Source organism: Trichosurus vulpecula, chromosome 4 (genome assembly GCF_011100635.1).
Source record: "Trichosurus vulpecula isolate mTriVul1 chromosome 4, mTriVul1.pri, whole genome shotgun sequence".
Classification (NCBI taxonomy): Eukaryota; Metazoa; Chordata; class Mammalia; order Diprotodontia; family Phalangeridae; genus Trichosurus; species Trichosurus vulpecula.
The window spans coordinates 117,370,394-117,392,054 of record NC_050576.1 but is presented as its reverse complement, the minus strand read 5'-3'; the positions used below and the strand labels follow the sequence as shown (position 1 = coordinate 117,392,054).

General features: G+C 39.1%; 1 protein-coding gene across 6 annotated transcripts in view; it reads right to left on the bottom strand.

The window, feature by feature from the left end:
- Positions 1-556: 556 nt before the first annotated feature.
- Positions 557-21,661, bottom strand: part of PROX1 (prospero homeobox 1) — a 58,339-nt gene continuing 37,234 nt past the window's right edge. For 4 of the 6 annotated variants that reach the window (XM_036755497.1, XM_036755493.1, XM_036755492.1 and 1 more), the window contains one exon: positions 557-6,299. In XM_036755497.1, coding sequence (XP_036611392.1) covers positions 6,111-6,299 — 189 coding nt within the window. In that variant the 3' untranslated portion in view covers positions 557-6,110. The remainder of the gene's footprint in view (positions 6,300-21,661) is intronic. The other 2 variants (XM_036755498.1, XM_036755496.1) reach the window with 1 other exon arrangement.

Sequence of the window (21,661 nt, the reverse complement as noted above, 5' to 3'; positions counted from 1 at the left end):
CTAAGGCTCCGAGATGAAGTAAATGACTTGGCCAAGGTCACATAACTCGGAAGCGTCAGAGCTGAACTTGAGGCTTCAGTGTCTCAAGTTTATTGCCCTTTTCCATTCTACCATGCCTCCTATCCTAGGCCGCCTCTTTTTATTCTATGATTTTAGCAAGTGGGTGAGATGTGGTCATCTTTACGTCTTCCTCTGAATCATCTGGAACCAGAAACTGTGGGGAGAAAATTATAACAGGAGTTTGACTCAACCTGGCTTTGTGTTCTTCCTCATAAGGGATAAACAAAGGTAAATTTGTCCTTGGAATCAACCTTGTGGCAATAGCAGGTTACCTGGAAACCCTGAAATCTGGATGAATCAAACTACCCAGGTAACAAAAGGCATTTGTATCATTGGTGTTCGGGGCCCAGTTGTCAGGTTTTACCATCCAGAATGTTAGGGGATAAACCTTATAACTGTCATTCTAATTGCATCATAATCTGTTGTCCTGAGCAGACCTCGACCTCACATTCAATCCCCTAAAAGATATTTTCAGAAAAAATCCAAAGCACATCAATGAGCTTGTAATTTATATTTATTTTGCACAAGCTTGCATATATACTGCACATACATTCAGTTTAAGAGAAGATGGAAGGCACACAAGGCAATTGAACTACTGTATCCTTTAAGTGGTACAAAGCAAAAAGGTCAAAGTTTGGAGAGTATACAAAAGCTTAAAACACACAAAATAAAACCCCATTCCCACCCTACCCCCAAACAACATCTTTTTTTCTTGTTTTAAAATTTAGTAGCTGCCAAACTAAAATGTTCACTTTGACTTTAAAATCAATTGTCTACTGCACCTTTTAAAAATTTATTTAATATGGACAGGGAATCTCATTTTTTTAATCATATCATCAATTAATATTACAGTACATCCTTGGTAATACAAAATTGTACACCTTCATCAAATAAATTAGGATAAATTAAACCAATAAATTATGCAAAGTCTTTAGAACAATAGACAACAACAACAAAAAATTCCACAGTTGAAATTGCCTCTAGCTAAAAAAAAGAAACGAAACAAAACAAAACAAACTCAAAAATTGACTTTATCGGTTCAGTTATTGTACTATTTTCAAATTAAAGGGTCTTTATTACAAAAAAAGAGCTTAATGCTATTTACAACATATTGCTAAATAATATAAAGGCAGTGTCTTGTCACGTTTTGTAACTATATACAAATGAGTAATGGCTGGGATGATACCAGTGTGAACTTTAACCTTTGACTCTTCTAGGGAGCTTTCAGTCCAACTCAATATGGGTTTCTCTCATTCTGATTTCCGATTTTATAGGGGGCAACTCAAACACTTGTGAACTGCTTTTGTCCCTCTGTGGGGAGGACCTATGTTTTTCCAAAATACAGAATGAATAAATCCTCCTGTGACAGGGGCTAGCCCAAGAAATGTACGTCCTGGTTGCTTCTCCATCTCAGATACACTGCGTTTTTATTGGATGTCAGATTTGGGAGAAGGAATTGTAGTTTAGGCAAAAAGACTCTGAAGAGTTCAGATGCCATCAAATACCACACAAAGAGTGCTTCTAAGAAGACCCAAAGGCTAAAAAAAATACCAGTTTTTAATCCCAGCTTTGAATGAGCCTTTTCTTAGCTTCAGTTTATAGATGGTTTACAACCAACAGTTCTACAGAAAACAAAATTGCATTTCCTTCAACATAACAGTTAAGTGCAATACAGTAACTGATACTCATATAAACCAGTTACATTCTTTTAAGGGGAGCTTTTTGAAAACAATGCCTCTTGGAATATTCAAACACAGAGTTGGTACCAGAAGGAAACATTTGCACTAGTCACACCAATGAATACTCTATAATACACATGGCAAATCATTTTTGCTCTAACTTCTCATGTACAATGCTTATTCTGGGGGAGCTGTAAACCACTCTTCATTTTACAAATTTGTCAATGCTGCTGGTGAAAATCCTAGTTTTTAAAGCCACAAATATCTTCACCTTTATATCTTAACATTAACCTATGGAAAAGAAATTTTTGTTTTACTTATTAAATGACTTCATGTACATAGAAAAAAATCTGTAATTTTTACAGAAACTGTATCACCCTTGTCCTTGACATCTGATGAAAGAGACTGTTATCTTTTAAAAGTAGAGAGGCTGGATTTTGAAGAATGCTTTCAACTATCTATACAGTTACTGAAGTGTTCCTAATAAATTCAACAGATGTTTTGAGAATGTCGTTATTAAAATCTATGTATTATGCAAGAATAGCCATAAGGTTAAATATTTACATTGCTTTATAAAAGTTCCCCTCTTGGTTTTGTTTTGTTTTATTTTTTGTTTTTATGTTTTTGTATTTTTTTCAAAGATATTCACCCACTTCCCTGGTACAGTAACAAAGATTCTGCAAACTTAAAACACTTTTAATTAAATAATACTCAGAGGCACAAAGCAAACCTCAGGAATATATATGGGTGAACATTTCCTTAAATAATGCCTACATTCTAACATATTCCACTTGTTATACCATTTAATGTGAAACGTTCTCATTAAACAACCAGAGATACAGTAAGAATTAAATGTTTTGCAGTTGCAAATAGAACATTCTTTTCACAAAACATAACAGATGTCTAAAATAGGATCTTAAATCTAGATAGGAAAAAGGTAAGCTTTTCACTTCACACGCATATATATATATATATAGATAGATTCTGTATGTGTCCATACACATGTATACTTATGCATACACATATATAGCACATCATATGAAATATTGCTTCTATACTACTTTTCTTTAGGCTAAGAAAACACAAGATTTGCACCACAGTTACAAAAAATTGGCTTCTACAAGAATTTTCAAAACTTGAATGCTGCTCAAACAATTGAGGAAAAAAATAATTTGCGTTATCAAACTGTTCTAAAAATTCTCTTCTTCAAAAACGTAGTCTGCCGCTTTGTTTTTTTTAAAAAGACACAAAATATGCATAGCTATCAACATTATGTCAAACAGCCAGAAAAAAAATCTAGTGTTTATTGCAGCTGTAGTAATTGGAAATAAAGTCTAAAAGATGAAATTGAAAGCCACAGAAGGCACAAGAACAATTGTACTTGTGGGAAAAAAACTGGTATTTTGAAGGATTTTTTTTAATCCTTCCGCTGGTGCATTTAAGGTCTAGGCACAGACTATAACCTCAAGTGTGTATGCAGAAAGAAACCAGAATTAGCAGAAAATGAATGGCAATGTGGTCATTTCAACATGGACTTTAAATTCTTTTCTCTGTCTAAACTCTCCCCCACCACAAAAAAATTACCCTTCTCCAACCTAGTCAAATTTCATTTAGGGAGAGTGGTTATACCATCTCAGATGGTAGTTTGCACTTTCGATTAAATAAGAGTTTTGTCACCCAGATTTTTGTCATTTTTGATGTACTAAGAGGCATAAGATAATATGGCTGCACTGGGTGGGGAACTCCCCTGCCCCAAAAGCAAAGTGACCAAGCAATGAAATGTTTCCTTCAGATTCAGTTTCTACTCTGAAATCATTTCTATGCCTCAGTGAAGATCGAGAGTCTATTGCTCTCGTTAGATAAACGCAACAGCATCTAGGTGTGAATCTACAGTTTTGCTCAGTTCACTTAATTAAATTAGGTGGAGGGAAAGGATGGAGAGTGTGTGTAGGGAGGAGGTGGGGGGTAGAATTGTAGTTTAAAAATCAACTCATCATAATTGAAGGATCAGTTCCATTCCAGATCAAGAAAGTACATAGCAATTCTTCCACAGAGACTGTGTAAAGTATGGCTTTGCCTTTTCCCATTGTCAATGGCAATGCAGTATTGTAACACCATGTCAGTGACATTTTAACAGCCAAGGACTGACTTGATCCTGATTTCCGCCTTCAGATCACCTTCTCCTGTGGGTAGCAATACCCCAAAGAGGGAACTACCACCAGTTGATCATCTCTTTACATAGTGCAGATCAAATTGTAGACATATTAAATGCCATAGTTGCCAAATCATACTTTATTTTTTTAAGAAAAAAAAAGATGCATATCCTGTTGATGTGCCCATCCTTTAAGAAAAGTGCACAGGAAAAGATGTGTTTTGTGTTTGACTCAATTTGAAGCTGCTGGCACTTCATCCCATGTTATTGTTTTCATTGTCTATACGGCAGGGATCCTGCCTGTGCTTGGGAATAATGACAGGGCATCATAGGATTGGGCTGTTTAATTTGAAGTCAGCAGGTTTTTAAGGCTTTGTGCTGACAATAATAGCTTTCATACATTTCTGTCTATCAGCAGTATTTATAAATGAAGTGAAATTGCAGGGATCAGGTCAGCTCTTTAGTCACATGGGTAAACTTTCACTCTCCAAAGTCAAATGCAATTTTGGAATAGAAAAAAAAGTGAAGGAAATGCCATATTTATGTTCCCTATGATCTAAATGCCAGATTTGTTAATGAATCATTGAGTGAAAATTGTTTTTAACCAAATTACCTGATGAAGGGGGAAGGGATGGAAAACATTAATGAACAATAAATTCTTACTGCATCTGTTCAAAAAGAAATCAGAAAAATGAAGCATCAATGATGTCAGATGTGTTTTTTAAAGTAAATATTGGATAGTATACACTTGAAAATTTGAAAATAATTAAAAAGGAGAACCATTGAAGAAAGCACAAAGAACTAGCAGCTAGCTTTCTTATATTATGCTGAAATAGTGTCACTTAGGTTAATCCCAAACTTTACTATACTGTACACTCACTCTAGTCATCTTTTGGTCAACACTAGCGTCTGTGTTAGAAGAGGCTGGTAGCACATCATTCATTTTTAAAAGCTGCACAGAAAAGCAAGGAAAAACTGTTAGGCTGTCATCACTTTGCATATCCACCAAGACAGTGGGGGATTGTTTCTATGACTTAATTTTGTCACATTGTAGGTGCTTAACAAATGCTTGTGAGTTTGAAAAATCATCTTTTTTTGGGGGGAGGGTCATGTTTATATGTGTTCCTCTGACAAGATGAAGTCCAAGCGAACTTATTTGTTATTAAAAAGCTTCCAGCATAACCAGGAATTGAAAGTCCAGGATGGGATTATTTTTCTCTTCCTGTATAAAGGTAATTCAGAAAATTATATGGGGGGGGATTAAACATCAAGTGGAGAGAGTCATCTTTATCATACAACTTTAAGCAAAGTTGAGCAAAGAGTAGGTTTGAAACTTGTGTGCCTTTCAGTATCTGAAGCAAGATGAGGGTAAATAGAAAAGATTTAGGTTTTACTTTGTGGAGAATGAAATATGTTCTGTTTTTGAACAAGAGGACCATACTGTAAAATGAGAGAAGTGGCTAGACCATCATGCATGAGTTGCCAGTCTCAACCTGAAAGGGCCAATCTTGTGCAAAATTGGTTTGCCTCAATAAGAAACTGGCAGCTAAGTCATTAATTTGGGAATGGGGGTAGTCATCATTCCTATTAGGAAAAGGTTGATAGCTTTTGTTATGTTTGGAAGTCTGGTCTTCTGGGGGTATCACTTTAGGCAATGAGCTGCTAAAAATGTCATTAGCTGTTTTTAGAGATGAAAGCAAAAGCAACATAATTAGCTAAATAAAATAAAACTAAGCTTAAATAGTGATTCCATAGAGTTTCAGACCTTTTTAGCAATAAAAACAAGAGGAAACTTCATTGTCTACAGTAGTGTGCCATGATGCTGGTTTCCCTCGGCCAAAATGCCACTTAGCAGCAAGCCATGTGTCTGACAGAGGTATCCCATACATGATGCCCTACCTTGCTAAGACAGGCTTTACCCACTTCAAAATTCTTCTCCCTGAAAATGAACCCCATTTAAGTCTCCAAATGTTAAGGGCCTTGGGCAAAAAGTAAACTGAAGGCAGAAGGACAATTCAGTATCCCCTTGCAACAGAACAACACAAAAGAAAAAAAAAGAGAGAGTTCATGAGGAGGAGGCAGAATTACCAGCTGATTTCATAAACATATCTATGCCTCTCATACACATGTATATGAAATCAAAATTTAGATACACATAACTTGGGCATCCAAAGGGGACTGCTACTTTTCATACATTCAGAAAGAGTTGTTGAAAATTTCTATTCATGAAGAAGCTCTTGTAGGCAGTTCGGGGATTTGAAAATCTCAGGGACTTCACTATCCAGCTTGCAGATGACCTTGTATATGGCCTTCTTCCAGGAAGGATCAACATCTTTGCCTGCGATAATGGCATTGAAAAACTCTCGTAATGTGATCTGTGCAACTTCCAGGAATCTCTCTGGAACCTGCTGATACAAGGAGACAATGGCATTAATAAAGTTTTCAGTTTCAAGTCTCCAGTTCTTCAAAGGAAACTGAGCTAAGTTCTTTCTTTCAGAAAGAGGCTTATAAGGCACCTGCATTTTCTAAAAATGGCAGTCCTGTATTCTTTTATGTAAAGTTGTTATATATAGTAGCATAAGAACACAGGATGGACAGCTCAGTGGAGTTTTAGCAATAGAATCCTACAAGGAACGTACTGAGGTTTATTGAAACAACAAACTCCTGATTTCTAGGGTGGTTGTTTGGGGTTGGGGGTTGGGAAGAGAAGAAGAGATGATGAGTCTGACCTTATATTATAAAACAGTTATGATCTTGAGTAAAGTGGAATTTCCAACAACTGAATCATATTTCTCCAATTATTCCCACTATAAATTCCAGGTGTTTTCACACAGAAAAACATTTGGGCTCCAAAACAGACAAAAAAACCCAATAATTTAGAAAACAACAAAAAGGAAAGCCAGATAAAACAATCATATTTAAAATAAGTCACAAAATACAGAGAAACCTAAAATATCGCACCAGACCATAGGAACACAGAGTCACAGGGACCAACTCAAGTCAGGTAGTCTAACTCCTGCATACAAATGAAGGAGTTAATTGATTTGCCCAAGGTCACACAGGTAATAAAATCACAGAGTCAGAATTCAAATTCGGGTCATCCAACTAAAACCGGTCCTTTTTTGTGCCACCATATTGCCTCTCAGCATGTAGTCCTTGGATGACAGGCATATGGTTGTACTAAATACCCCAATTCTGATACTTTCCAGTTTGATAAGACTTGACAGATCATTCAATCTGTCAAAATGTTTGAGATGTCACAGCCATCCCAATATAATTTGTATGATTTAAAAAAATGTTGGCATTATATTGGCCATTTTAAACCATCTTTCCCTTGGAATTGGATCCACATGAGGAGACACATCCTATGGATTGAGGAACCTTTAGTTTGCCTACTCTTTTAAGCTTAATCTCTACCTCAAGATAACTAGTTCCCTTTTCCCCCAAACTTTAACTGATCCTTCCAAGGTGTGTATGTATGTATGTGTGTGTGTGTGTGGGGGGGCATTTGGGGGCAGGGAGGGAAGGTTCTTTGGTGTTATCTGTCTTATTTGTTTGTTTGCTTATTTATTTAACAGGCCTGACGGGGAAGTTAGTGGCTAATCAAATTAGCGCTTGTTTAGAATGCTTTGTAAATTCCCTAAGATAAAAGGTGGGTTGGGAGGGTATCTTTCCACAGGATAGGGTATTAGCCACCCTAAGTCATTGTTTCTGAAAGTGTAATCGAGGGCCTCAGTATTAAAATGAAGAAAAGAATACCATTTGATTTTTACATCCTATGTATACAAACATGTAGATGTGTAGACAGATATTTACAAATGCATACATACAGAATGAGATATTTTCTTCTGTTTTGGACTAATTAATGTAAACAAAAGGTATTTAAAATTTTAAAAAGCTTTATTCCTTTCTCCTCTTTCCTTCTACAACCAACACTTGCCACGATGGTGGTAAGGATGTAGGAACAAGGATGAAACATCCCTGTTTTCACAATTAAATTTGGCCTCTCAAATGGTTTATGAGCTTCCCCAAATGACTTACTTCTTCTTTAGGAAATAAAGAATACTGTGATGACTGTCTCGAGAAGTGAGTGGGTCCCACTTCTTCCTTCACAGGATGTCAGACACAAAAGGGACAAGAATTTATTAAATACTTTAATTTAATTAAATACTTGCTATGTGCCAGGCACTGTGCTAAACTGGGGGGGGGGGGAGGGGAGGGGAGGAATAGATACAAAGAAAAAAAAATAGTTCCTGACCTCAAGGTGTTTACTTTCAATGAGGAGAAAGATCTTTAATCCTTTTGTTTTGCAGAAAAGGGGACCGAAACTGAGACTCCCAAGGCCATACAGCAAGTTAGTAGAAGATCTCAGATAGAGTGCAGATCTCCTGTCTCCCAGGCCAATGTACTTTGCACAAAACCATTGCTGCCTGGATGACTTGACCAGATTTTGGGTGAAGTGAACCTTTGGATCAGTACCCACAATACAGTATGCTCATGGACCTCCTTTTAATGAAGTAATGAGTTTCCCTTGAAGCAGTCCCCTCTGCTGCGATATCACAGCTCTCTCTATTACCCATGGCGAGGAGTAAGGCATTGGGGTGACTGTGGATTCCAAACCCAGTCATGTCCCCCTCCCCGGGCCTCAGTTTTCTCATCTATAAAATGCAACAGTTGGACTAAATTTTTCTAAGTTCGTATCTAGGTTTAAATCTTCTCATATCTTCCCCCCACCCCCTTTCCTTCCCCCCAGTCTGCTATTCCCTGGAGGCAATGCTCAGCAAAATCTCGGGGTTTTCCTCTATCTGCTGTGAGCACATGTGTGCTGGTGAGGAAGGAGGGGGCCAGAGGAGAGTTGGGCCTTCCTGTTCACTTTTTAATGATTACAAAAAGCCATTTAACTGTCATTTGGAGAGCATCCCTTCTTTCCTCCCTCTACCCACCCTTCCACCCTCTCCCCACAGATAATCTTCACATTTTATCAAATAGGCTTTATTGAGAGGAGGAATCTGGCTGGAGAACAGTTAGACTGTGCAACTATCCACTATAAGTGCTTGGTTTGGGAGCTGTTAGCCAAATGTTACAAAACCATAACCAAAGGCATTTATTAAAATAAACATTTCAAGAAGGATGGTGATACCCGCCACCAGAAACAGAATTCAGATCCTTGATCCTCAGCTCCAGACAAGTGTTTTAGGAGGAGAGCAGCACAGAGGCTGGAAGGGAATGGTGCCCGTGGCATATCTAGGTGAACAGTAAGGGCAGCTGCCCTAGGTGAAGCCTAGATAACGATGATAATAAAAGCTTATATTCATTCACACAGTATTTTATACACTTCATTTCATGTGATCCTCACTCTAGACCTATAAATTAAGCAGGACAACTGCTATTCTCTCCATTTGACAGATGAGAAAACTGATGTTCAGAGAGATGAAGGCCTTGCTTAAGGTCCTATGAGTAAAAAGTGGAAGAATCAGGACACAAACCCATATCTCCTGTTTGATGATAGCTCGATGCCCTTTCTGTTATAGCACATTGCCTCTCCAGAGGTTCAGGGCTCATTTCCAAACCTGGAAGTCATAGCTTACTACTCCAAGCTCTACAGAGAATGTTAGAGAGTGAGAGTAGGAGAGTCAAAGGTAGAAAATAGAAAGAAGCGTACCTTATCTAGTCTGAGGTGGTATGTATGTGCCTGCTCTGTGTGTGTGTGTGTGTGTGTGTGTGTGTGTGTGTGTGTGTGTGTGACAGTGGGAGAGCCGATGAATGAAGAAAAAGGTCAGGGCTGATAGAGGGGAATATAATTCTTGGAAACAATTAAAGTTAATTATTCCTCTGGGTGTTAATAATGGTCTCCTATTCCCAACTCTTCTCCTCCATGTTATTTAATGGGTATTAGTGGCTTGTATCCCATATTGTTTATGGATTAATTTGGCAATTAATCAGATACTGCCTCATGACATCTCATACCGATATCTTAAATTGCCAGATAATTCGTGTATTGTGGCTTAACTTACATTTTTTATATTATTTTCTGCCTTGCCAAGAGATTACAAGCAACTTGAGGGCAAGGACTAAGTCTAATACTTCTTTGTATTCTCTACAGCAGCTAATAGATGTTTAAGAAGCAGTGTGATATAATCATACTCTGCCGGAGTAGGAGTCATGAAGATCTGAGACTCTTAGACTTTACTTGTGGTGACCATTGACAAGTCACAATCTCTGAGTCTCAGTTTCCCCATCTGTAATGGGGAAATGGATCACAGAGTTGTTGAGAGTCTCAAACAAGATAATGTATACAGAACCCTTTGCAAATTTTAAAACATTACACAAATGTCATTATTATTGTTGAAGTATAATTGATAATAAATGTTTCACTGATGTAAACATCATCTTCTGGGTAGACCTCATATTGTATGTAGCAGCACCTAGGTGCTTGTTAAATGAGAGCTGATAACAAAGATAAAATAAAGTAGAACTTTTACAACTACAAGGACTGTTTGGAGATCATCTAGTTCAGCTTCTGCATTTTACCAAAAAAAGAAACTGAGTCCCAGAGGATTTATGACTCTGGTCAGTGGCAGTGCCAAGGCTGGAACCTAGTTTTACTGACAACCTGTCCAGTACCCTTTCTAGCACACTCCACTGTTTGCCTTGGGAATTCATTGAGTGCCTTTATGACCTCAGAGTGGCATCTCTACATAGCAGTATTATGATGGAGAAAATCCCTAAGAAGGCTTGGAATTCATTAATAAACAAGGCTGGATCTGCAGTTGCTTCGGTTATTGGGTCATTGGTGGTGGTGGTGAGGGCAATGAATTCTTCAGTTAATACAAGAATAGATTAGCCACTTCTCACTAATGCTACCTGACCTTGGAGTACACTCTGTGGGATTGCCATAGAGGTCAGATAACAAGGTCCTTCTGGTACCTCAACGATTATACTCTCTTGGAGATCAAGGAGTACCTTACACTGATTTCTGCTATATACTAAATGTTTTTGGCTTTGTTTTCCTGAGAGGGCCAGGATATTCTATCCCAGCTAAAACACTGCTTGGTTAATCGTGTGCAAAGAGGGTGGGGGAATGCTTTCTTCCAGGTATCTGTTCCTCCTTACGATTAAAAAAAGGCAAAGGGCACTTTTTTTTTTACAATTATGCCAGGGCAGGGGTGGGGGAGGAGAGACAGGGTGGACCATAATTTAGACTTATACTATTGACTCTCTTTATGCTTTTCTGTAGCTCTTTACACCTAATGGCTTTCACATCACTAATAAACATCTGCCGAAAATCCCCTGGTGACAAGTAAGCCGTTGTCTGGGTTTCTTTTAATAGAACTCAACTATCTGCAGTATGAACTCCTGAGTATCTTCTCAGCATCAGGTGGCAGGAGTCAATCAAATGACCCTAGTGTAAGACAATGTGGACTCAGTGGAGGGGGCGGAAGGGTTTGGGGGGAGAGGCCAACCTGACCCTACTCTACTGTTTCAGAGGAGTCACGCCATAGCTTTGCTTGCACATGCCAGATGGGAAAAGAAAAGGCTTCGCAAGGCTAGGGGTGGGGGTGGGGATGGGGTAGGGAGTTTTAAGATGTTGCAGGTCCCGCTTCACCTGGGCTTCTAAAACAAAGGAGAATGTAAGAGCCCCAAATGGAGGAACCCAAGCTCCAACTGGGCTTGTGCCTCCTTGCCAAGTTATTTGGAAGGACAAGGTGGGGAGGGGTGAGAAGACCTCTAACGGGGCTGGGGAGCAGCTACTGGTACCTATTAATTTTCATTAAAAGTTGAGCATGCTTGTAAATGAGGCTACGAGAAGGGCAAGGTAATGCGGGCGGGGAGCAGGAAAGAGGTGATGGTAGAGTGGGGTTGGGGGTAGAGGGTTGGACAAGAAGAATTTATACTGTTTCAAGTCTGTTCAGTCAGCCAGGGCATTGCTTAGTTTGTTGGGTGGATGGTGGTTGTTTTTTTTGGCCTGAGTGGCAAAGACACTTATTTCCCCCCCTCCCCTTCCTCCTCCTCCTCCTCCTCTTCCTCCTCCTGCTCCTCCTCCTCTTCCCAGTTGCTTTACCTTCAAGGATGATTTGTTTTATTAAACTGGCTGTCCCCAGCCTCTGCAGTACATAATAAAAGCCTGACAGAGCAGGCTGCCTGCCTTCTGTGTCCTGCAGATACTCATCATAAGTGTCAGGACATACCAAGGTTAGCGGTCACTGGAAGTGCGCTTACTAGCCCAAACCTTGCCAAACGCACTTGGCAGCTGAATGAATGTCACAGAGAATAGAAGGGGAATTACAAAGGTTAAAAAGAAGACAGCCTCTCCTATTTTCTGGAGATAGAGAAGCTGATTTTTCACACTTCTGAAATAAAGCTCACAGAGGACCCAACTCTCTCCTGCCACCCCTCTACCCCACCCGCACCCCTCCTTTCCATCCTCTCCCAAATCCTGACCACTTTTCAAAACTGGCCCGCTGGCCTTGTTTTATCAATGAAATTATTTCCCACCAAAATGAATGGAAGAACAAAACATGCCTAGCCTCTCCCACTGCCCTTAATACTAAAAGTTGAAATGGTTTTATTAGTAAGTTTCACCTCATTAATCCCCATTAGGGGTGATTCGCTTTCCGGTCCCTGTTTTAAACTTTTGTGTAGTTTTTTTTTTTTAGCTCAGCTTCAGATGGAAAACTGAGTAGGACACACACCCTCAGAGGCCAACATGGCTCTGGGAAGAAAGGAGTCAATTTCCAGCTGATATTTTGGAGAATTAGTTTAGGTGTGAGTTTCTTTTTCCTTTCTTTCCTCCTCTTTCTTTTCTTTTCTTTCTTTTTAAATTTTTTTACTATAAAAGGGCAATAAAACGCTGACTGTAAGAAGACAATGTCAAGGAGAAAAGGGTATTGGTATTTTGGATACTCTTCACCGCTCGCCTTGGAGAGAGAGTTATTCTTGTCACAAACCCTTTTGTCTGCATCTGCTGACTGCTCGCCTGTAGCCAGCAGCATAGTTTAACTGTTTTGTCACCTCCTCACATCACATGCATCAGCTGTTGTGCCTTTGTTATGGGTATTGTAGAACTAATCCGCTGTGGCTGTTCTACTGTGCAGTAAATAAAACAGAAACGGGCTGCCCAGACAATTCTGCATGAATATTTCAGATGGCTTTTACAACTCTGATTCACAAAATCAAATAAATAAATAACTCCTTCTCCCAACCCCAACACACACACACACACACACACACACACACACACACACACACACACACAAAACCCCTCCAGCTAGACCCAGATGCCTCCAAGTCAGTTGCACTGAAGGCTCTAACTCCAGGCTTCAGTAACCATTGTTTTAGGAGAGAAGTTAAAAAGATAGAAAAACTTTAATATTAGGTATCCCTCCTTCTAATATAAGAAAAGGAAAAAATAATGTTTCATTTTACTTCAATAGCTCTAAAATCATGGGAAGACATGGCTTTCTTCTTTTGAAAGAACTGTGTGATCAGGAATGCCCAGTTTGAAACTTTCTTTATGCCAACCTTCAATAGCTCAAAGCAATCTACCTTGTTAATTTGCGTTTATTTCCTCCCTTGTACCTCCTTCCCTCTTCTCCCAAAGTTGTCAAGGCAAAACACTTGAAAGTTCAGCTCTTCCTAAGACCTTGTCCAAAATATTTAACCTGGCCCAGAGTTTAAAAAGGAACAACATATTAAGTTTTCCAAAAGTTACTTGCGTCATGAGCTGTCCCAAGATGTGAACAATATGTTTAATCCTACTGCAAGGTCATTCTCTGAAGATGATTTCTAAGTGTCTCTAGAGGAGCACAAAAAAAAGAAAGAAAGAAAAGAAGGAAAAAAGCACCCTTCAAAAAAAAGATATCCTAGGAAAGGAAAAAAAAGCAGTTAAAGCACTTTACCGAGCATTCATTCACCCTAGTGTGCACATGATTCCTCTAAACAAACTCTCCTACCCCTGCTGTTTGTTAAGTAAATATTGATCAAGGAGAGACATATCTCCTGACAGCAGTGGCACAAGCTAGGGACTTACCCTGCAGACAGAGTGGACTTAAATGGATAAACTCAGATGCTTTAGTAACTCCACATAGAGATTATCAGATGAAAAGGCAAGAACAGATATGTCAGTGCTGGGCCACTCCGTCGTGGGGGCCCCCTCCCCAGGCTCCTGCACGAAGCCCCAACTTGTTTCACCCACATGAATTCCTTTTCTGGAAGCAGAGAAAGCTGCATACCCACTGTAACCCTCTTTACCAAAGGGAATCCATGGAGATATGAAACTGGGTAACAAGTGAACACTACTGAGGGTCTTCCATGACAGTCATGTCTCCATTTATTCTGTACACATAGTCAGGGAAAAGTGGAGGTGCTCAGAGAAGGAGCAGGATAGGATGCTATGAAGGGTGAAATGGGTGTGATTTCCTATTTCCATTTGTAAGAATAAGATGAGGATCTGCTAAGATAATTGTTGTGAAAGTATAAAGTGTTATATGAATACAAGGTAGCGTCATTATTATGATCATCCCACTTTGAAATATCAAAAAGATCTCTAATTCCTGGTAAATCTTTCACTTTGTCTACGCATCAAGGGAAAGCATCCTCTGGGAGAACTAACCATGGCAGGTATCTTTGCTTAAGCTCAGGCAACAGAGTTGCTCCTCCCACTTTGATAAGTTTTAATTCGGCCATATTTCAACATTGTGACTCAAATCCCTCTTTCTTAAATTGTCAAAAGCTAAATGGAACATCATGCTAAGTCAACACAATTGCTTCCTCTTGGAAGGTGAGATATTGAAATTATCTCTGAAAATAAGCCCGTGAATGAGACACCCAGTGATCCACAGCTGAGGGTCAAAATATTCTATTTAGAGTTCCAAAGACACATCTAAATGGCATTTTAATTTTATTAGGAATCTTGCCCCCTTGTACCTATGTTTATAAAAAATAGGACCACAACACCAGCAATGGAGATACTTTCAAAGTGCCTGCTGTGTTATGACATGATAATGAAGATTCTGCAGCAACAACTGGGTTTTATATTCAAGTTATTTCTGTTTTGATGTTACAGGTGGTGTTAGAAACTTAAAAAATAAAAAACAATCCAGACCAAAGATTTCATCTGTGTTAGAAGTCCAGGTGTGGAAACTCCTTCCACCAATGCAGATGTAGATATAAGTTCCTATGTAAGTTCAAATCCATCCTCAGATACTTACTAGCTGTGTGAGCCTGTGCAAGTTAGTCTCTCTGCCTCAGTTTCTTCATCTGCAAAATTGTGATAATAATAATACCTACCATCCAGGATTGATTTAGATGAAGGGAATAAGCCCATAAATGATCATTTGAGGACAGGCACAAGGGAGCAAGAACTGATAACTAAAAGGTTCAGGAAAGGTTCACTGTAGGAGATGGTACATGAGCTGGGATTCTATGAGGAAGAAGTACAATTTAAGATGGGGATAGTTTGTGCAATGCACAGAGGCTGGTGGGCAAGGTGCTGAATTCAGGGAAAAGAAAAATGGGCCAGTTTGGCAGGTATGCAGTGTTGAATTCAGATCAATCCAAATTCAACAAATATTTACTAAGCACTGTTCTGGGTGCTGAGTGTGCACAGATAAAAACTCAATCAACCCTGCCCTCAAGGACCTTACATTCTACTTCGGAGAAATAATGTGCACAGACCTGGAAAAGTTGGTTGGAGCCAAATTATAGAGGGCTCTAAATGTCAAAGTGAGAAGCATGTAGTTTATCCTAGAGACAATAGTCATGGTTTTTTTTTTTCATCCCAGAGGCAATAAAGAACCATTAAAGGTTTTTAAGCTGTCCAAAATTAGGTGACTTGTGGTCACACACCTAATTTGTGTCAAAGGCAGGTCTTGAACTCAGGTCTTTCCAACTCCAAGGTCACTCAATTCACTCTCTGTTGAAACTTAAGGAACCCCAGAACCATGAGGACAGTCCAAAAATTTGTCCAGAATCACCCTAGCTGCTCACCACAGCTCAGTCATGTGTCATGCTACTAATATCCTAAGAGTAAACACATTTGTAGGAAGTGAATATAGTCATAGTTCAAGGCTACCCTTGGGAGGTAGTGGGGGAGTGGGGGTGCGGGTGTGGGGAAGGAAGAGTTTCCCTGGTATTAGCACAAGAACACATGGCAAAAACAGTATTGTGGGTTTTTTTTAAGCCAAGCTTCAAAAGAACAATGTTCTGTTGAGCAAAATTCAGTAGCATTCTGTAAACATTAATTTAAGGAAATCAATAGACTCAGTGAGCTAAAGCCATATTGCAAGATAAACTGGCCAGAGTACCACTTTGTCAAATAGATTTTAGTTTTCTCGGCTAGATAAAGATGGTTTCAAAATGGGGCAACGTGTTGCAACCAAGGTTCGAAAAGTATGTGGCCTTCAAACAGTCTGCCTGTTCCTACTACAAAGCTGGATAAACATACTTTAAAAATGATAAGATTGGTTCAGGATTGATTTTGCTTTCAAATTGAATATAAAGTAGAATTCTTGGTTGTCTCATTGTGGGAACAAAAAGCAATGAACCATCATGCATGTAGATAAGGATATAAGTATTAAAGAAGGGGCTAAATCATCTTGGGAGAAACTTTCAGGCAGTTGTATGAATGTTTGCCTCTTATTTTTAAAAAAAATCTTTATTCAAGCTGATCTGGTGGGCAAGAAAAGTTCTTGCCAAAATCCAAACTGAGATCTCTCACGTGTATGGGATCAGAGGTTTGGGCTAGTGAAGGCTGGTCATGCTGTAGTGCTTTCTGCGCATGTGAGATCATGTTAATGGGGGTCAGGGTGAAGGATGGAGGACAGAGAAGAGGACATAGGAGTAAGAAAATAAGTGACTTTGCGTTCCTCATATGTGACCTGTACAACCACTCCAGGACTTCCCTTGGACAAAGTTAAGGTGTCAGGAGTTTTGACCATCATCACAGATAGCAAAAACAAACCAATTCCCCTGGCTTTGGGGATACACATGGTACAAATGGCAAGCCCACTTTGAGGTTAAACAGCTTTAAGTCTGAACATACAGAACTAGATAACAGAAGCAGTAGTAGATAGCAAACAGACATGATTCAGGAGAAATAACTCCCTGGAGGAAATGTAATTAAAAAAAAACTACATAAACACTCACTCAGAGACTATCTGTAAGTGAAGTTAAGGATCTGACATAAATGGACACTGAAATGCCATGTGAAATGCCATGTACATTTTGGGTTTTATTCTCATGGTGTGGGGAAAAGACTCTGTGTCACAGACTGATACAGTAATATCTCTGGCTTTTCTTGGCACAGAACAAGATGAACAAAGGACAGAAGCATCACCTAAACATGGCCTTAGTTTCCCAACTTGGAATCAAGCATTTTTATCTTACTGAAAGCTTAAGTTTTAATATAGATTATAACTGCAGTATCCCAGAATAGCCTTTGGAGGAAGGCATGAGAGTTTGGGAGATTAAAATGATTATTCTAGGTCAAATCCTGTGAAAACAAACCCCTAAAGATTAAAATTTGGTTGTATTGAATATGTTACGTCAATGACTTGTTCTTGAACATTATGGTTATATGTAGGTTTTGCTGTTTTGGTGTTTGGTGATGTGTTCTTACTAGATTTTATGCTTCCTCCTTCCTGTGTCTGTGTGCTCCTTAGTTAGGGAGAGGCTCCATTTTCATAAAAAATATATATTCAAACCAACTTCTCTTATTTGATATATGAGAAAGCTGGTAAATTTGGGGAGGCTAAATGACTTGCCCAGCCCAAAGAGATTTAGTATGAAAGATGCAAATACAACTCAGTTCTGCTAACTCCTTAATAGAATGATCTTTCTGCTCTATTGGGAAATTTTTTTTTAAAATCTATGAGATTAAAAAAATAAAAATCAGTTAATATTTACATAGAGCTTTAAGGTTTACAAAATACTTTATGAATTTCTCATTTTATCCTCACACTAACCTCGTGAGGTGAATGCTTTTATTATCCCCATTTTTCAGATGAAGAAACTGAGGCAGGGAGAAGTTAAGTGATTTGTCCAAAATCATACAGCTAGTAAGAATCTGATACAGAATTTGAGCTCATATCTTTCTGATTCCAGGTTCAGCCATCTATCCACTGTGCCCAAGTTTCAGGACAAATAACTTTATAGAAACTCTGTTGGGGTTTTTTCCACCTTGCATGAGAGGCAATATGGCATAGATGATAAAGCTAGCCTCAAAACCAGGAAGACCCGGGCTCAAATCCTGTCTCTTGACATATACTGGTTGTTTGACCCCAGGCAAGTCACTGAACCTATTAGTGATCTAGGCAGCTCTCTAAGACTAAAAGTTGAAGGGGCAGAAGGAGTTTTCTCACTTAGGGGTTCTTTATACACAATGACACCACAGATCTTATCTCTATTTCTGTACTGTCATCTGGGTATAAAGCATTTTACATCTAATCTATGTGCAGAAATGTTTTACACAAAGAACCATTAGAACTGCAGCTATCTGTCCAGTTTCACACCTAGTAGGTAGGTACTTTTTGGCCAGTTAACACTAAGATGATACTACCCTAAGGAGTTTGTCCATGCTCCATGACCAGAGGCAAGGTTTGAAAATCATGTGACTCTCTGCTGGGAGACTTGGATTCTTCAATATAACAATACAACTTGACTTATCACAAAATGAACACCTATATGCCGTTAAATTTATGGTATTTAAAACATTAATATTGTGGGGGGAAAAGGAAAAGAAAGAGACAGTATAGCAGAGTGGATATTCAGCCTCTGAGTCAGACCTGAGTTCAAGTACTGCCTCTGATTCATAATGGTTACATAACCCTGGTTAAGTAATTTCAAGTCAGCACTCCTATGCAACTCTTGAAATTACAAAACAGTTGCACATATATGTTAGTGGAGGGAGCTTTCTCATCATAAGTCTCTTACCCTGCTAAAATCACTATTAGGAAGGAAGGAAGGAAGAAAGAAAGAAGGAAAGAAACAAAGAAAGAAAAAGAAAGGAAGGAAGGAAGAAAAGAAAAAAAAAGAAAGAAAAAGCGAAAAAGAAACTAAGAAAGGAATGAAGGAAAAAGAAAGGAAGGAGGAAGAGAAATAGATAATGAATGGCTAGATAAATAAACAAAAGCAACATTTATAAATGTTCTTATTGCACCTCATATCCTTCCACAACATGTGTCATGCCCCGTTGTGCGTTACAGTCTTACTTTGCCTATTGTCAGATATAAACAGAATAACAGTAACAAAATCTGGCTGATGGATTAAAAAAACAAAAACCTGGTATTGGAACAGTGTTCTGCTCATATTGGGGTGTTCCATGTCACTTAAAGCTTGTAAGGGGAAATTATATACCACCTGTGCTGGAGACCTAAGAGCCTTGGGAAGTAGATAATATTCCAGTATGATTTTTCTTGCCTTGTGTATAATTACCAACTGAAATGAGAAGCTCAGGAGCATCAGCCTCAGTTCCCACTTGGATAGAAGACCTTTGACTAAACAACAGATACTGATCTCTTGATTGACCTTCATAGTCATTAAAGTTAATAGCAGCCCAGATAATCCCAAGTTATTTCTATTTGGTGTTGGAATGTATCACACAGTTAATCTTTTCCAGCAGATCTATCTTTCTAATTTTGCCTTGCTTATGTTAGTGACATAGTCAACTGAGTCTGTATTCCCTCATTGGGAAATATGGGTGAAGACACCCGGACACATGCAGGGTACTGGGAAACTGAGAATCCAGTAATTGAATTAATGACATCTCCAAATAATGGAAGGGCCAGAAATTGTGACTGTCAGGTTGCCACTTCCCCTGTGCAAATGTGCTCTAGAGAGTATTTTAAGGCTTGAGCTATCCATTGCCTCTAAGCCAGAAGATGAAGTGACTTCTTGTGATATCCAAGATCCACGAGTCACTGTAGAGGACAAGGGTGTCCTGCCTCCTTATACGTGGCTTTGATTGACAACTCCTTCAACTTTAGAGAGGATCTGTTTTTGTACACTTTCCTCTTCCTTTCCTAAATAGGAAGCCCATTGCCACTAGGATCAGCAACTCAGCAATCACTTACTTCATCATGGACTAAGGGATGACTGTATTTCAGAAGTTCCAACCTTCCCTCTAAGGTCATGTCACATAAAGGTTTGTAAAAAGCTTTGAGATCCCTGGGAGATGCAAGGCAAACAATTTTGAAAGGAAGAGCAGAATTGCTGGAATGAGCTTCAAGGCTAAGACCTTGAGCTTTAAAAGTACTTGAGAGGATGTTTGGGACAGAAATCTTATTGCCATATTGAAATGGCAATTTTCCAATCTTTTTTCCAAGAGGGAAAAAACAAAATAAATTCCACATCATTAATTTATTTGAAAAATCACGCCTTCGTCTTGGATTGGTTTTTGTCTTACATTCACTAAAAAGATGGACTTTGCTTTCCCTCTATCTAATTTCTCTGCTTGTCATCCCAACCCAACCCATACTTGTTTTCAGTTAGCAAATACAACTTTGCCCAAAGCTATTTAAAACTACCAGATCTTTATTTTATAACTTCCTAATACCCCCTCTGCACTGTAAGAGATCCAGCAACAATTGACACCAAAGCTGATTATTTACAACCAATATATGGGAAACGTGGTTTTTGAACATTTGTTGGCTGCTGAGAGGCTGCATGGTAGAGGGGATATAAATGGCTGGCCTTAGAATCAGGAAGGCCTGGGGACGAATCCTGTCTCTGGCATATACCAGTCCTGTGACCAGGGACAAGCCACTTAACTTCTCATCTTCCTAAGGAACTCTCTCTAAAGATTAAGTTATACACTGTGTTGCTGATCCATATTGGTAGAGAGCATCTCCACACTGAGAGTTCCCCGCCCCAATGAAATTGTATGTCCTACCCCGAGTTTGTATAGACTCATAATAAGGAAAACTCATAAGGTCACTCTTTGTGACTTTACGGTATTGACATTTAGGGGAAAGAAGAAGGAGATGGAGAAGAGGGGAGGAAGGGACAGAGGGAGGGAGGAACAGAGACAAAAAGAGAGGGAGAGATAGAGACAGAAAGAGATGTGTGAGTCTTTTTTTAATGTGGGCAACAGAGGAAGGGGAGGTAATATATGGAAAACAGTTCTATCCAATGAGAAAAATTGTAGTAGAAAAGAGTGAGCTCAGTGCACTAACGAGCAGCAGCTTAAAGCACCAGGGGTTGGATTGGATGGGGTGTGTGATGCCTGGTATGTCAGTTCTTTCTTATTTTTCCCAGGTCTGTGTTCTGGTCTGGAGAACACTTATGAGGATTCAGCAGTCAACAAAGTCACCTACAAAGTGCTCACAAAATCTAGCCTGTGCTTATTTGTGCTCCTTCGTAACAATCAGTGCCATTCCAGGCAGTAAAGGGCCTGAGCCTAAAAATTAAATCTCTGTATTCCCAGTAGGTGAGTTATCAGGCCCCCAAGGGCATGGCAGATATTTGGATAGGCCCAGTGGGGGCCTCTGTAAAGACTCAAATGGGGTCCCTGCAGATTTTGACAGAGATAATTAAGCTGCAGGAATGGCACAGAAGAATGAGGGCCCCTGAATGGAGCTCTTTTGACTTTCAAGGGCTATCACTCGAACCCCTTAAAGCTTTGCAAAATGCCTAGAATTATTTTAATCTCCCTAGTGATGTAATAGGCCTTATTTTTAGAGGAATAACATTCGGAATCTCACAAAGTTAGAGCTAGAAAGACCCCAAGCAGTCATCTAGTCCAACCCCTCCATTTTATGGATGAGGAAAACCA